Raw genomic sequence first — 16690 nt, 5'->3', positions numbered from 1 at the left:
GGAGGGCAAACGGAGGACACAGGTAAATTAGACCGAAGTCCCAAGGAACCGCCAGAGCATCGACCAGAGCTGCTTGCGGATCCCTTGATCTTGATCCGTATTTTGGAAGTTTGCCGTTTAGACGAGACACCATCAGATCCAACTCTGAAACTCCCCACTTGAGAGTTATCGTTGTGAATACTTCCAGATGAAGTGCCCACTCCCCTGCATAAAAAGTCTGCCTGCTCAGATAATCCACTTTCAGTTGTCCACCCCTGGGATGTGGATGGCAGAAATGTGACAATTGTGAGACTCTGCCCACTGAAGAATGCGAGTCACTTCCTGCAAAGCTAATGAACTCAGTGTCCCTCCCTGGTGGTTGATAAACGCCACTGAGGTAATGTTGTCCAATTAAAATCTGATAAACTGGACCGAACTCAGTTGGGGCCAAGCTATCAGTGCATTGAAGATTGCTCTTAATTCTAGGATATTTATTGGGAGGGCAGACTCCTCCTGAGTCCAAATTCCATGAGCTCTTAAGGAACCCCAAACTGCACCCCAACCGGAAAGGCTGGCATCCGTAGTCACAATCTCCCAAGATGGTCTCAGGAAGCATGTGCCCTGGGACAGATGGTCCTGAGAGAGCCACCAGGACAGGGAATCCCTCGTCAGATGTCTAAGACTATCCTCTTAGAGAGGTCAGAGTGGTCTCCATTCCATTGTCTGAGCATGCATAACTGTAGAGGTCTCAGATGGAAAGAAGCAAAAGGAATACATGTCCATGGAAGCCACCATGAGACCAATTACTTCCATACACAGTGCCACTGATGGATGGACAGAGGACTGAAGAGAAAGACAGGCAGCAAGAAGTTTGGATTTTCTCTTCATAGAGATCGAGTCTATGATCGTCCCCCCGAAAAAAAAAACATACCCTGGTATTTGGCACCAAGGAACTTTTTTCCAGATTCACCTTTCACCCGTGAGAGTGGAGAATCGACAACAGGGAATCCATATAGGATCTTGCTAAATAAAAAGATGGCGCCTGAACCAAGATATCTTCCAGGTACGGAGCCATCGCAATTCCTTGAGATCTGGCCACTGCCAGAAGAGCCCCTAGAACATTTGTAAAGATTTGAGGGGCAGTGGCTAGGCCAAAAGGTAGGGCAACAAATTGGAAGTTATTGTCCAAAAAAGCAAACCGCAGGTATTGGAAATGTTCCCTGTGGATGGGAACATGAAGGTACTCGTCCTTCAGGTCTATGGTAGTCATGGACTGACCCCCCTGAGCTAAAGGGATAATAGAATGGATAGTCTCCATTTTGAAAGACGGAACCTTGAGAAATTTGTTGAGACACTTGAGGTCTAAAATGAGTCGAAATTCCTATTTCTTGGGAACCACGAATAGGTTGGAATAGAATCCTTGACCTTGTTCCGTCAGAGGAACTGAGACAATCACTCCTAGAGAAGAGAGATCCTTGACACAGTTTAAGAAAGCCTCTCTCTGTATCTAGTTTGCAGATAATCTTGACAGGAGAAACCTTTGGAGGACAAGATTTGAATCCTATCCTGTATCCCTGGGAGACTACTTCCACTGCAGAAGGATCTGGGACATCGCAAATCCAAACTTGCTGAAAGAAGGAAAGCCTGCCCCCCACTTGATCCATTACTGGATTAGGGGCGGACCCTTCATGTCGATTTATTCTCAGAGGAAGGCTTCTTGGATTGATTACCCTTATTCCAAGGCTGGTTAGACCTCAATGAGGTCTTGGCTTGCTCAGGTTTGGAAGAAGAGGAGGATTTCTGTCCCTTGAAGTTGCGAAAGAAACGAAAATTTTAATTTTGGCGACCCTTGGTTCTACCCTTCTTGTCCTGTGGCAGAAAGGCTCCCTTTTCAACAGTAACCATGGAAATGATTTCAGCCAGACCAGGACCAAATAAAGTCTTGCCCTTAAAGGGCAGAGACAGAAGCTTAGACTTGGATGTCACGTCAGCAAACCAAGACTTTAGCCACAGGGCTCTGCGAGATAGAACGGCAAAGCTAGAAATCTTTGCTACCAAACGAACTACTTGCATGCTGGCATCACAGATAAAGGTATTAGCCAGCTTTAAAGCCTTGATCCTATCCTGGATCTCCTCTATTGTAGTCTCCTCCGAAATCTGATCGGACAAAGAGTCGCACCAATTTAAGGCCGCACAGGCAACTGTTGCAATACTAGCAACAGGTTGCCATTGTAGACCCTGGTGTAGAAACATTTTTTCTTAAGTAACCTACCAGTTCCCTAGCCATAGGGTCCTTAAAGGAGGAAATATCCCCTACAGGAATAGTGGTTCTCTTAGCTAAGGTAGATATAGCGCCCTCTACTTTAGGAACAGTGCGCCAAAGATCTTGCACAGAGTCAGCAACAGAAAACATCTTTTTAAAAACAGGAGACGGGAAAAAAGGAACAACAGGCTTCTCCCATTCCTGAGATATTATGTCAGACATGCGATCTGGAACAGGAAATACTTCCACAGATTTGGGTTTGACATAAAATACTCTGTTAAGTTTATTAGCCTTTTTAGGAGTCTCTGCGACTGTAGTTTCAGAGTCCTCCAAAGTAGCTAGAACCCCTTTCAAAAGTAAACGGAGGTGTTCAAGCTTAAATCTAAAATATACCTCCTCTGAGTCTGCAACAGCAGATTCAGAGATCTCGCCCTCAGAAGCCACGGAGGAGTGATCCTCCTCAGATAACTGAGATAGACTGACTAAAGCAGCCTTGACGGAATCAGAACTACTTGTTTTAGAAATGTTCTTAGATTTTCTATTACCAGCAATAGGTAAGGCACTCGGAGCTGCAGAAGTTAGTTGCACAGCAAAATCACCTGGTAAATATACGCCCCCAAGAACTGATTGAGAGGAACCGCAGGGCACTGCTTGTCTAACTGCAAAAGACTGGGATATCCGAGGAGAAAGTTGAGGCATGTCATGGACAACATTATCCTGAGAGACAGATGTCTCTGAGAGGGTATCTTTATTTTTAGCAAGTAACATCCTATTTACACATGTGGAACAAAACTGCACAGGAGGAATAATCTGAGAGTCCAGACAATATAAGCATTTATCAAAGGACAAAGATATATCAGAATCTATAAGTCCTATGGGGTATTGGTTCACAGATAGTAAAAATCAATATACTAATGCCGCATAAAAATTGTCAATAATCCCACAACAAAAAAAAATTCATAGACAGCTGTTATTTAATTTATTAAATTGTATATTAGGAGAAGAAATAGGCACTTATATATCCCCAGCTCTGCTGAGGTAAACTCACCCCTCCGGTGACACAAAGGAGTACAAGAGCCAGAATTTAGCTAAGAGTATAACTACTCAAAAAGCAGGCTCACAATTCACCATTGGAAATTACAAAACTTGTCTGCTATTACACTTCATACCTCCTGTACAAGAGAGAATAGCTCCGATGATCTATCCGCTCCGACAGAGAAAGTGGACTGAAGATCAAAGATCCGTTGAAGAAAAAAGTCGGGTGGTCATGTAAGTGCAAAGGAAAATAAACTGCGACACAGAATAAAAACGCGTGCTTCTGCAGCGCTGATATTCTGCGAATACTAAGCATCATGTGACCGCAAGCCAAGTTAAATACAGTGAAGCACCGAAAAATATTGCCTTGAGTTGCGCCTCAATAAAATTTATAAACCCTATATCAAATATAAGCGCCCTAAGGGTAAACTCACACCACATACCAAAGGGTTAACATTTAACCCCTCCAGAGCCAGCTTTAAAATTAAAGGAGAAAATTTAACCCCTTAACTCTCCCAAGCAGAAATTGCCCTAGACCTGCTGCCCAATATGATCTCTATTGTGCAGAGATATTACCCAAATTTCCACTAAGAGGGATATTAACCCCCTGAAGTGTCATGTCCTAACCTAGAAGGTAAAAAGCAATAACCTGTGGAATATAGCTGTAGGGCAGGAACAGCTTCTCAGGTATGACAGACTCAGCTGACCTCTGACAGGAACCTGAAGAAAAAGAATAAAAGGAGTAACCAACTCTGGATTTCTAGAAAAGGGTTTAGCCTAAATGTTGGAAGAGAAGCAGGGACTACCTCACAGACTTCCAACTGCTAAAAGCCACCACTACTCTTACTACAGAGGATTACGTGGACACAGCATAGTCCCAATCCTTGCTTGCAGGGAAACTACCCATAAAACAATTAAAAATCTTTAGACACCATCTTCGCACATCCTCCTGATGTACAAAGCAAATAATGACTTGGGGTTTATGGGAAGTGGGAGTGATACTTACAGCTTTGCTGGGGTGTTCTTTGCCTCCTCCTGGCGGCCAGGAGTTGAATTTCCACTAGTAATTAGAATGGATTTGTGGACTCTCCATGCCATTGAAAAGAAATATGTAATATGTTTGCAGATTTTTTTTTTTTTTTACACAATCTGTTTTTTTTAACTTTTAACTTTGATTTAACATTTGTTTTTACTAAATGAGCACTGTTTAATATCCCTTTAAAAAAGACATAACTGTGAATAAAAAGCTATATTGCATTACAGCATTTTATTATTGCAGAAATTATTTCCTTTGCGTTTAACCCCAACATAGTCTGCTCAGGAGCCACAGTGCATTGCAACTCCAAATGACCTGCTGTGCCCTGTTTATGACCGCTGCAGGACATTAACCATATGTTTAATACAGAGGCATATTGTGGCATAAGACAACTAGACATGTGCCTAGGGCAGCAGGATTAGGGAAGGCAGGAAATTGTAAGGTGAAGTTTCATGGCATGATGTCATCCTAACTCTATGCTTTTAAAAGGTATTAAAAACAATTGTCCATGGGTGTCTAGAGGAGGTTTCATGGCACCTCTAGGTGTTCCTGGCCTCCATATGTGAAACATATCAGAGCAAATAATAATAAAATTGTTGGTGTTTTGGGAGATCCCAGGGACAGTAAGTTTTGCAGTGCCCAGGGCAGCACAAAAGCTAACCCCCCCAGTGGTATTAAATCAGCAGTGTAATTAGAGGCAAACATTTGTGCAAGAATACATTACAGCCTGCCAAATAGGCCTGTGTCTAGGTCTGCACACAAATGTACCCCAGAGCAGCGTCAAAGTAGTGGCGTGTTTAGCGGAAAGAGTTTGTACAAAACGTATTAAAGGCACATTCCAGTCAAAACTTAAATGCACATAATTGAATTACATCTTTGAATAGAAAAATATTTGCAATATAGATGTATTGGCAAAATACTTCAAGTAAAAAAGTTATCACTGTTTTAGTTTTAACATATTTCTCTGCACGTGCATGTGAAGCATAGCTAGATATTCTCAGTGCACCAGCATTTAAAAATAATGCAGCTGCTCAGAGCCCCAGTGGGGATTGTATCATTATAGCAATTAAGAAATTGAGTCATTACCAGATGGTACAAGCACTTTAGGCTCTCTGAGCAAGTGCTGTGTTCAAAATGCTGGTGCACAGAGCATACTTAAATACACTTTTTAAACAACTATAACTTTTGTTAAAAAGCATTTTTCTATATACATGTATATTACAAAAATGCTTCTATTCAAAACTGAAATGCATTCATGCAGATTCCAATTTTGTCTGCCATATCCCTTTAAAGAGCAATCATAGTAATACAATTACATGCTCTAATTTAGAGCATTTAAAGGGTTTAAAGAATTATATTATTACATAAATATGTCCCTTTAATCCTTAGCACAGCAATACACATATCCCAAGTATTTTTTGAGACTTCTTTTGGAACTGTATTCTATGTAGTAACAATTCTGATTCCACAGACTACATCTGAACCTGCTACCCTCCAAGTACATTACCCTGAAGCATTTATTCATGGTGAACCTAAAACAAAATGGCTTCCAGTGTCCATCAGAGGAACCACTTAGTGTTAAAGCTCCCATGACAACTTGTGGAACCATAAACATCACAAAGGTTAAACAGTATTAGATCTCGGATGAAGTGCCAGTTTGGTAATGAAATACACACTTGTGTGGACTCTTCCATACTCTGTTTTACATTCTGAATTTGATTCCTCAGCTGTTCATTCTCATTTCTCATGTCTAGCAAGCACCGATTAGCTTCCACAAATTTGGACTTAAACTGTTCATAGAGATCTTCAAGCTGAGCCTTCATTACCTGATTCATTCTCTTCATTGTTTCTGAAAAGGATTTGCAAAGAAAACTTGATCAGATACATTTTTTCTTGAGAAGCGTTAAAGTGAACAATTCTGGTTAAAAATTTTTTTTTTTTTTTATTTGGTTTCTAAGTATATGAAGAAACACACAGAAACTAACCCGAAAACTGTTTTACTTTATTTGCTCACCAAACCCAAATTCCAATAGGAGGAGGAAATCTGATTGGATTAGCGTCGGTTTCCGTTTTGGACCAGCGGTGCTCTGAGGGACCAGAGCGGTAATTTAGCTATGTGTATAACCTCTGTACTCTAACGAATTACCGGTAAATTATGTCATTTTAACACTATAACAGCACTTTAAAGGGACATGAAACCCAAAAATGTTCTTTCATGATTCAGATAGAGAAAACAATTTTAAACAACTTTCTAAATTTACTCCTATTATCTAATCTGATTTATTCTCTTGGTATCATTTGTTGAAGGAGCAGCAATGCACTACTGGTTTCTAACTAAACACATGGATGAGCCAATGACAATCAGTTTATATACGCAGCCACCAATCAACAGCTAGAACCTAGGTTCTCTGCTGCAAATGAACTTGCCTAGATAAACATTTCAGCAAAGGATAAAAAGAGAAATAATTAAATTAAATAATAGAAGTAAATTGGAAAGTTGTTTGAAATTGTATTCTCTATCTGAATCATGAAAGAAAATTTTTGGGTTTCATGTCCCTTTAAGATGCAAAACTGTGCACTTAAGATTTAAACAAAGCAGTATAGTGGTTACATAAGGCCCGAGCAATTAACTTTTGAACATGTTGCAGTTTTAGCAATCTACAGCATTCACACCTGTTTCTTCCTGAATAGAACCCCCCAACCCCACACACATAAAAAAACGCACCTTAAAAAGGGCAAGAAACTCTAAATAGTTTGATCATACATATGAAACAGCATTGCTTAAAGGGACAGAAAGCATCTTGTAACTACCATACATTTCTGTTGTGTTGCTATAGAATAACATATCAAGTCTAAACAGGTTTTAAAATAAATGAACATATTGGTTGCCCCAAGGCAGAACCTGCTGCAATCTGCAGCATGTCTACAGAAAGAACAGAGCAGTGCCAGTTAAAATATCTGTGCCTGCACTTTTCATTTCTACCTGTAAGTGTCACTGTTCCATTCTAGTTTAATTTAAATATTTACTGTGTTCCTCTCTCTTCACTTTCCTCCACCTTTATTAAAGGGACACTGAACCCAATTTTTTTTCCCTTTCATGATTCAGATAGAGCAGGCAATTTTAAGCAACTTTTTTATTTACTCCTATTAATTTTTCTTTGTTCTCTTGGTATCTTTATTTGGAAAAGCAGGAATGTAAGCGTACGAGCCAGACCATCTTTGGTTCAGCACCTGGGTGGCGCTTGCTGATTGGTAGCTAATTGTAGCCACCAATCAGCAAGCACTATCCAGGGTTCTGAACTAAGAATGGTCCGGCTTCTATGCTTACATTCCTGCTTTTTCAAATAAAGATACCAAGAAAAAAGAAGAAAAATTGATAATAGGAGTAAATTAGAAAGTTGCTTAAAATTGCCTGCTCTATCTGAATCATGAAAGAAAAAAAATTGGGTTCAGTATCCCTTTAACACCAGTGTGGTGCAGGGTGACAGCACAAAGCAGAAAAGGTAAGGCAGGGCTTAATAAACTTCTAAGTCTAGAAGCCCAGCAAAAAAACAAAAAAAAAACAAAAAGAAAAAACTTAGAAGCCAGATGTTTTTTTCTTTAAAAAAATTGTGTGTACATCACAGAGGCTAAAGCTTTCCCAAATAAGTTAATTGGATATACACAATATTCTGAAAACGGGGTTGTGGACTCTTACCAGGCCATTTTCAGAATACTGTGTGTATTCCATTAGCTAATTTGGGAAAGCTTCAGCTTTTGTTATGCATAACTAAGAAAAACATTTAAATGGGTGTTTTATATAACATAATACACACAGTTACAGATGTGGGTCTGCAAGTCTGCATCTTGCAGTGTGAAATACAACAGTATTATATGTAGTGTCTCCATCCCAGGCTTTCTCTAAATGCTTTTTTTAAAGATCTCTTTACTGGAATATGTCAGATACAGCACATTTGAATTTGAAATATATCCAGCAAGACCATTGTAAATGTAAAAATAAAGATCAGACCAACCATGAGACTCATTTATGCACCAAGTGCCATCCTTTAGGAAGCATATATTATACATCACCAGCATTAGCACTGAGCAGCAGCCCCTCTCAAATAACCTATAGCCCAGCAGCTAGAAGGCAGAGCAGTAAATCCAATGGCTGCCAAAAAGGGTTGTAGTGCACTGTACAACATTACACTTGCAGTCCTCTCTGGTAGTCAGGGGTTAAAAAGATATTGACAAAAGTGGGAGGAAGCGACTGTAATGCTGCTAGGGAAGACAGGTTGTGCTGCTTTCTCACATGGTCTCCATGTGCTGACACTGTGGGACCTGGCATGACAAGAAACAGCCATGTGGATCCAGCCCCTTGTGCTGTCAAGTGCATATAAACCTCAGCAGTACAGTATTGCAAGTTGTGCAAGTTGTGCAAGTCAGTAGTACAGTATTGCAAGTTCCCAGGCAGACTGACAGCAGGCAGCAGCGAGACTGTACATTAACCTGTCCTTATGCACACTGAGTAAGGGCAAAAACTCAGCAATCCCGGGTCTCACTCTCAGAGACACTACAGGTTGTTGTGATTATTTTTCACTCCACCCACTATAGTCTGCAGACAACAAGGCTAACAACAGTCTTAATGTCAGTATGCAGTTAAAGCCAATTATTGACGGATATATAGCAGGGTTAGTTTTGACAAGTCTACCTTGTGCATTTCATTGGAAAATGTACAATTTTCAGAACTAAAATTATACAAAAAGGTGGCAAAATAAATAATGAAAGTATATTGCAAATTGCTTTACTATGTATAACTAAACATTGTATATTAAATACTCAAGGTGTTTACTATACCTTTAAATAAATTAAAAATGTTTTTGTGCAACTTTCTTAAAGGGACATTAAACACTTTGAGATGGTAATATATAAATATCTCTATCTCTCTATCTCTTACACAACCTTAGCACTCCCTGTAAGGTAACAATGCAAAGTCTCCAAACACACTCCAAAGAAATAACTTGAACCCGGTTTCTTCAATAAGGATGTTACCACTTTATTCACATATTGTGGTACACTTCACACACAAAAACATCAAATATGTGAATAAAATGGTAACATCCTTAATGAAGAAACCGGGGGCAAGTTATTTCTTTGGAATATATATATATATACAGCATCATACTTTCATTATTTATTTTGTCCCCTTTTCCTGTAATTCCATTCTGAAATTGTGAGCTTTTCAGTTCCTGTTAGAAATGGAAGTGCAGAACACTGTTATATTCCACCCAGCCATTAGCTGCACACTCTAGTGATTTATTTATAACTGTCCCTAATTGGCCACAGCAGGGAAGGTAACCTAAGTTACAACATAAATAACATAAATTGGGACAAAGTATTCTCTAATAAAAATACAGAGGATAAATGGATAACATTTAAAACTTTGTTAAATAAATATACATATCAACAAATACAATATGGTTATAAAAATAAAAAATCCAAGCCAATGTGGCTGAATATAAATGTGTTAAGAGAAATTAGGAAAAAACGTAGGGCATTCAAATTATTCAAAGAAATTAGTACAGACTCAAAATTCCATATTTATAAGGAATGTAACAAAGCATGCAAAAAAGCAATCAAATTAGCCAAAATTTAAAATGAAAAATGAATGGCAAAGGATTCTAAATCTAACCCTAAAAGGTTCTTTAACTACATAAATAGCAAAAAATCTAAGAAAGACAATATAGGTACATTAAAATGCGGGGAGGGTAGCATGATTAACAGTGACAGGGAGAAGGCCGAGATACTAAACCAGTTTTTTTCTTCAGTATACACAAGAGAGGAACCATTGGATGATACTTTGGAACAAAATAGAACATGCCAGCCCATACCATTAATTGGGTTATGTAAAGAGGATATCAGAAACAAATTGGATAATATTAAGGTAAATAAAACTCCAGGCCCAGATTGAATACACCCAAGGGTGTTAAGGGAACTTAGCACTGTTATAGACAAACCTCTACTCTTAATTTTTCAAGACTCATTATCCTCAGGCATGGTACCCAAGGATTGGCGTAAAGATTAAGTGGTGCCACTCTTCAAAAAGGGAAGCAGGGATGATCCAGGAAGCTATAGACCAGTTAGTCTGACATCAATAGTGGGGAAGATATTTGAAGGGATTATAAGGGATTATATTGATGAGTATATTCGTGTAAACAAGATTATGAGTTCTAACCAGCATGGTTTTAGGAGAAATAGATCATGTCAAACTAATCTAATTAGATTCTATGAGGAAGTAAGTAAAAATATAGATAAAGGGGAATCAGTTGATGTGATATACTTAGATTTTGCAAAGGTGTTTGATACAGTGCCACATGAGAGATTAATGCACAAAATTAAGGGCTGGAAATAGCTGAAAATGTTAGTTTATGGATAAATAACTGGATAAAAGATAGGGAGCAACAAGTAGTAGTAAATGGATCATACTCAGATTGGACAAAGGTAATCAGTGGAGTACCCCAGGGATCAGTGCTGGGCCCTATTCTTTTTAATATTTTTATAAATGACTTGGAGTTAGGATTAAATAGCGACATCTCTATTTTTGCAGATGATACTAAGTTAAGTCAGAGCAGGATGAACTTTCGTTACAAAGGGACCTGCACAAATTAGAAGTATGGGCAGGTAAATGGAAAATTAGATTTAATACGGGAAAATGCAAGGTTCTACATATTGGAAGTAAAAATAAGCAGGCAACGTATTATTTAAATGGGACAAGACTTAGCCAAACACAGGAGGAAAGGGATTTGGGGGTAGTAATAGATAACAAGCTAAAGATGGGTGCACAATGCAAGGCAGCAGCTTCAAAGCCTAATAAAATACTAGCATGTATTAAAAGAGGCATTGACTCAAGGGAGGAAAGCATAATTCTGTCACTATCTAAAGCCCTGGTAAAACCTCACCTTGAGTATGGAGTGCAGTTCTGGGGACCGGTCGCAAAAAAAGATATTGCAGAACTAGAAAAAGTTCAGAGAAGGGCCACACAGCTAATAAGGGGATTGGAGAATTTAACCTATGAGGAGAGGATAGCCAAACTGGGTCTGTTTTCTTTAGAAAAAAAAAGGCACTTAAGAGGTGACATGATTACTTTATATTAATATATTCAAGGACCATATACAGAGATGGCAGAAGCTCTGTTTATTCCAAGAAAATTGTTTGTGACCAGAGGTCACAATTTAAGCTTGGAGGAAAGGAGATTTAATCTCCTGCAACGGAAAAGTTTTTTCACTGTAAGAGCAATAACATTGTGGAACTCATTACCAAAGGAGTTAGTGAGTGCCAATACCCTAGATACATTTAAAAATTATTTGGATACATTTCTGTCTATAAACAAAATTCATGGATATGATTGCTAGTATTAAATGGTTCACCTTTTAGTGGGATTATTTAAGCTTAACTGGAGCTTTTTGTATATATTTTAGATTTGTGTAGGTTGAACTTGATGGACTTCGGTCTTTTTTCAACCTCATCTACTATGTTACTATGGCAGCTCCCATTGTTTTATAGACACTAAAACTTTACACTTATTTTGTCAATATTTAAACAGCTAATGAAACTTTAAAAAATACATCTACATGTTATTCTCAGACTAATCTTTTCTTTGAATGCATAATTCTATCTAGCATTTATTTAGTGTTTAATGTCCCTTTAAATCATTGCAGTATTTGTTTTTTAAAGGAAGACAGCCTAAGGTACATGAAACAATATTTATTTTGTCATATGCAATGTTTTGTAACAGTGGTACTGACACTTCTGAAAGAGACATTAAAAGGAACTGTAAAATCGAAATTAAGCAGAGTTTAGATAAAGCATGTAGTTAAAACAAAAACACCTTCAATTAATTTCCATGATCAATTTTGCTTCATTCGCTTGGTATCCTTTTTTGAAGAGTAAACCTAGGTAGGCTCATAACTCAGGTATGTGCACATGTCTATAGAACTCTAGGATAAAAGCGTTTGATGCAATGTTGTACCCTGCTGCAAACAATGCTACAATAGACTGCTAAATACAATGGGGCACTCCTGAGCTCCTACAAGCCTACCAAAGTTTATTCTTCAATAAAGGATACCAAGAGAATGAACCAAAATTGATAATAGAACATACAATTAAAAAAAAACAAGACATTCTACTTCTATCTAAGCCATGAAAGTTTCATTTTTTCTTTACTTGTCCCTTAAAGGGACAGTTCACCCAAAAACTTTCTCCCCTTTAAATTATTCCTAATGATCCTTTTTACCTGCTTGAGTGTATTAAATTGGTTGCAAGTAGCTCCTTTACTCATATTTCAGCATTTGAAATAGCTGATTTAGCTTGTGGTTTCCCAACCTGTACTGAAAGTTTTGATACTGGCGTATATGCTATTGACAAGCCTAAGTAAACACAGCCAGCAGAAGAAGTTAAAATCTCAGTGGGGTGCAGGATAGTTAAGTAATAAAATGATAATTTTCCATTTTTCTCTCTATGTATTGAGCTTTGGTGTTCCAGACAAATATAAGATAAGGAAGCAAGTCTGTTTACATAAAAGTGATAACATAATGAGATCTGATATTACCTGAAGCTCAACCCATTGTAATAGGCTGTGGTTTCAAAGCACAAAACCAGCTACTTCAGATACACAAATAAAACCGAAAATGCAATTTCTCAAATATTTTAAAATACATTTATGGAAAAACAACAAGTAATTTAAAATACATTTATGGAAAAACAATTTTACAGTGTACTGTCCCTTTAAAAGGGACATTAAACACTAAATATGCTATATAAAATGAAGCATTCCAAAAAGATAAGTCTGAGAATAATAATAAGTAGATGTATTTTTTATGTTGCATTAGTTGTTTAAACATTGACAAAATAAGAGTATAGTTTTAGTGTCTTTAAAACAATGGGAGCTGCCATGTTGTAACTTAGGTTACCTGCTCTGCTATGGCCAATTAGAGACAGTTATAAATACGAGAGTGTGCAGCCAATGGCTGTGTGTAATATAACAGTGTTCTGCATTTCCTTTTCTAACAGGAACTGAAAAGCTCACAATTTTAGAACTGAATTACAGGGAAAGAGGACAAAATAAATGATGAAAGTATATTGCAGAGTTGTTTTTATATATATATATAGAATTTATAATTTTATATTAAAATCACAAAGTGTTTAATGTCCCTTTAAGTAATTTTTATTAAATAACAGGGCATATTAGCGGAGAAGCACTACACTGCAAAATTAATGAATTCCAAATAATTTTTATTTAAAGGGATGGTAAACTCCGTATATATTGATTATATTATTACTATTGTTACATTACATTCAATTTACAGACTCAATGTCATGTAATGGTATGTATGTAAAAACACTTATAAATCCTTGTCTAATCGCTCCGTCTAATGCCGTCTATCACCTGCCCCCTGTGATGTCACATTGATTGTTTATTTTATTCTACCAATCAGTAAGCCTGTCGCCAGACAGGCTTACTTCTATGCAACATGATTTACGCAAGCGCAGTCTTGCATTCTTCGCAGCATAAGGCCAACCAATTAGGAGCGTTAAAAAGCGAAGCCAATTTTGCGCGTTCATGTAATTTCAACGCATGTGCTTATAAACTTACTTATATTTTGGTTTTAGGCAAGTATGCTCATTTTAGAAGGGACCGATCGCTCGCACTCTCTATCTAGTCAAACTTTTACTTCAAACTGAACCAAGTAAACATTGAATCTCGTGACTCCGTGTTTACTTGGTATACGTCATTTGCTCCAATGCGCATGCGTTTGAAATGTCAGAGTCAGGAGCGTGCAAATTGTCTGACGTGTAGAGAGGGTGGAGAATAGGCAAACGTCAAGTTTATTCAGGCAAGGGGCGGAGCGAGGCGGCGCAACAACGGCTTGTGAATAAAGATAATTTTTAGTAAAATTACATATAAATATTAGAAATTGATAATGCGGTTTAATATATATAATAATAACTAATCAAATTCTTGAACTTAGCAATAGCGGAGTTTACCATCACTTTAATTATGTTTTCATTATGTCGCCAAAAATTCTATTACTACTGTTTAGCTTATCTCCTTTGACAAATAAAAAGAGAGAGCAAGCTCCTGATTGAGCAATCACTGTGTAGAATGCTGTAGCACCAGGTTCTGAGGAAGGGAAAAACAAAATCTCTATTTTCAGGGTTAAATAGTAGGAAAAGCAAGCAAAATAAATAAATAATGAAAGTACATATTAAGCAGCCTCTGATAAAAAGTCTTTACACACCTAACTCTGTATTTGCCTACTAAGAGGTGCAGAGATTTTCAGAAATAGATTTGTACTTCAGTCTTTCAAACGTTCCACTTTTGAAGCAAAGCATGATAGTTTAGTTTTAGAGTTTCAATTATCTTTATTTAAAGGGACATGGAACCCAAAAGTTTTCTTTCATGATTCAGATAGAGCATGTCATTTTAAAACAACTTTCTAATTTACTTCTATTATGACATTTTCTTTGTTTTCTTGGTATCCTTTATTGCTGAGGACAGTGCAGATGTCTGCAGCACTATATGACAGCAGTTTTGCAAGAATGCTATACATTTGCAAGAGCATTAGATGGCAACACTCTTTCCAGCCATCTACTTCGCCAGACATGTGTACGCCAACTACCTAGGCATCTTTTCAACAAAGAATAAAATGGGAACAAAGCAAATTTGATCAAATATATGTTTTGTCTGAATCACGAAAGAAAATTTATTGGGTTTTATGTCCCTTTAAGGTCAATAAGAAGAAAATTAACAGAACTGCCTAATGTGCAACTATGATCAAAATGGTTTTACTAGTTAGATTTTTATTTTTTTTTACCTTTTTAAATTATTTTTATTGGTGTAAACAGCAAGAGCCATTAACCCCTTCATGTCCAATTTAAACACTTGCAGCAAAATTGAAATCACGTGATCGTCGATGCGATCACGTGATTTCAAGGCCGGGACCTCAGTCTGTTGTTTCATTAAAGGAATAGTCTAGTCAAAATTAAACTTTCATAATTCAGATAGAGCATGCAATTGCAAGCAACTTTCTAAAAGCAGAAAAGTAAACTTAGGAGCCGGACCATTTTTGATTCAGCACCTGGGTAGCTTTTGCTGATTGGCGTCTAAATATAGCCACCAATTAGCAAGTGCTACCCAAGTTCTGAACCAAAAATGGTCCGGCTCCTAAGCTTACATTCAAATAAAGATACCAAGAGAACAAAGAAAAATTGATAATTTGAGTAAATTAATAAGTTGCTTAAAAACCACTCGCTCTATCTGAATCATAGACATTTAAATTTGACTAGACTATCCCTTTAACTAAAAGGAGGTGGCTGCAGTACGCCATATAAGGTAGGACGTTTCATGTCGTCCTAAGGGCGGTAAAGCCCAGCACTGTTAGGACGGCATGGAACGTCCTAACGGCGTGAAGGGGTTAATAACTCAATGAATGTGGAAAAAGACACGGAGTGAGCGCAAAATGTAAAACAGCTTATTAATAACCTTTTAAACTGTCGTTTTCCAGAATCAGCTGCTTTATATGCTCCATCATTTCTTCTTCACTATTGACGCCAAGAGTAACAAAACTATCTTCTGGGTGCCCGTTCACCATCTCGCTAATGGGGAGATGGTTCAACAACTGATTTGCCATGGCTGCAATCCTTAGGGCCTAAAAAAACAAAATAGTTATTTTCACTTCTGAAGTATTCAACAGGTAAACATTTAGTGGAAATTAACTTGAAGTTTGCAATATTACTATATTGCTCCAAGTCATGGAGTAAAAATGCATTTTTAACATTATAAACAAAAATGGCATCCATTAAAGGGACAGTCTACTTTAATTTGTTATTGTTTAAAAGGATAGCTAATCCCTTTATTACCCATTTCCCAGTTTTGCATAATCACAACACGGTTATATTAATAGACTTTTTACCTCTGTGATTACCTTGTATCTAAGCCTCTGCAGACTGTCCAGTTATCTTAGTTCTTTTGACAGACTTGTATTTGTCCAATCAGCGCTGGCTCATAAATAACTCCACGGGAGTGAGCACAGTGTTTTCTTTATGGCACACATGAACTAGCAGTGTGAAAAACTGCTAAAATGCACTGAGATAAGAGGAGGCCTTCAATGGCTTAGAAGTCAGCCTATGAGCCTACCTAGGTTTAGCTTTCAACAAAGAATACCAAGAGAACAAAGCAAATTTGATGATAAAAGTTAATTGGAAAGTTGTTTAAAATTGCATGCCCTATCTGAATCATGAAAGTTTCATTTTGACTTGACTGTCCCTTTAATTTTTTAGAGATGTAATTTTTACTTTACGGATTACTATTTGTTTACCTCCTGCATAAGGGGGTTTAA

At 37.5% G+C, this 16690-nt stretch overlaps 1 protein-coding gene across 3 annotated transcripts in view; it reads right to left on the bottom strand.

Annotated features, from left to right (window-relative positions):
* OPTN (optineurin) overlaps positions 1–16690 on the bottom strand; it is an 89844-nt gene that overhangs the window by 69107 nt on the left and 4047 nt on the right. For 2 of the 3 annotated variants that reach the window (XM_053716477.1, XM_053716478.1), the window contains exons 2-3: positions 15835–16000; positions 5990–6162 (exon numbers count right to left, since the gene is read on the bottom strand). In XM_053716477.1, the coding sequence (XP_053572452.1) occupies positions 5990–6162; positions 15835–15982 (321 nt within the window). In that variant the 5' untranslated portion in view covers positions 15983–16000. The remainder of the gene's footprint in view (positions 1–5989; positions 6163–15834; positions 16001–16690) is intronic. The other variant, XM_053716479.1, reaches the window with a different exon arrangement.

Source organism: Bombina bombina, chromosome 6 (assembly GCF_027579735.1).
Source record: "Bombina bombina isolate aBomBom1 chromosome 6, aBomBom1.pri, whole genome shotgun sequence".
Classification (NCBI taxonomy): Eukaryota; Metazoa; Chordata; class Amphibia; order Anura; family Bombinatoridae; genus Bombina; species Bombina bombina.
This window is presented reverse-complemented; position numbering and strand designations above follow the sequence as displayed.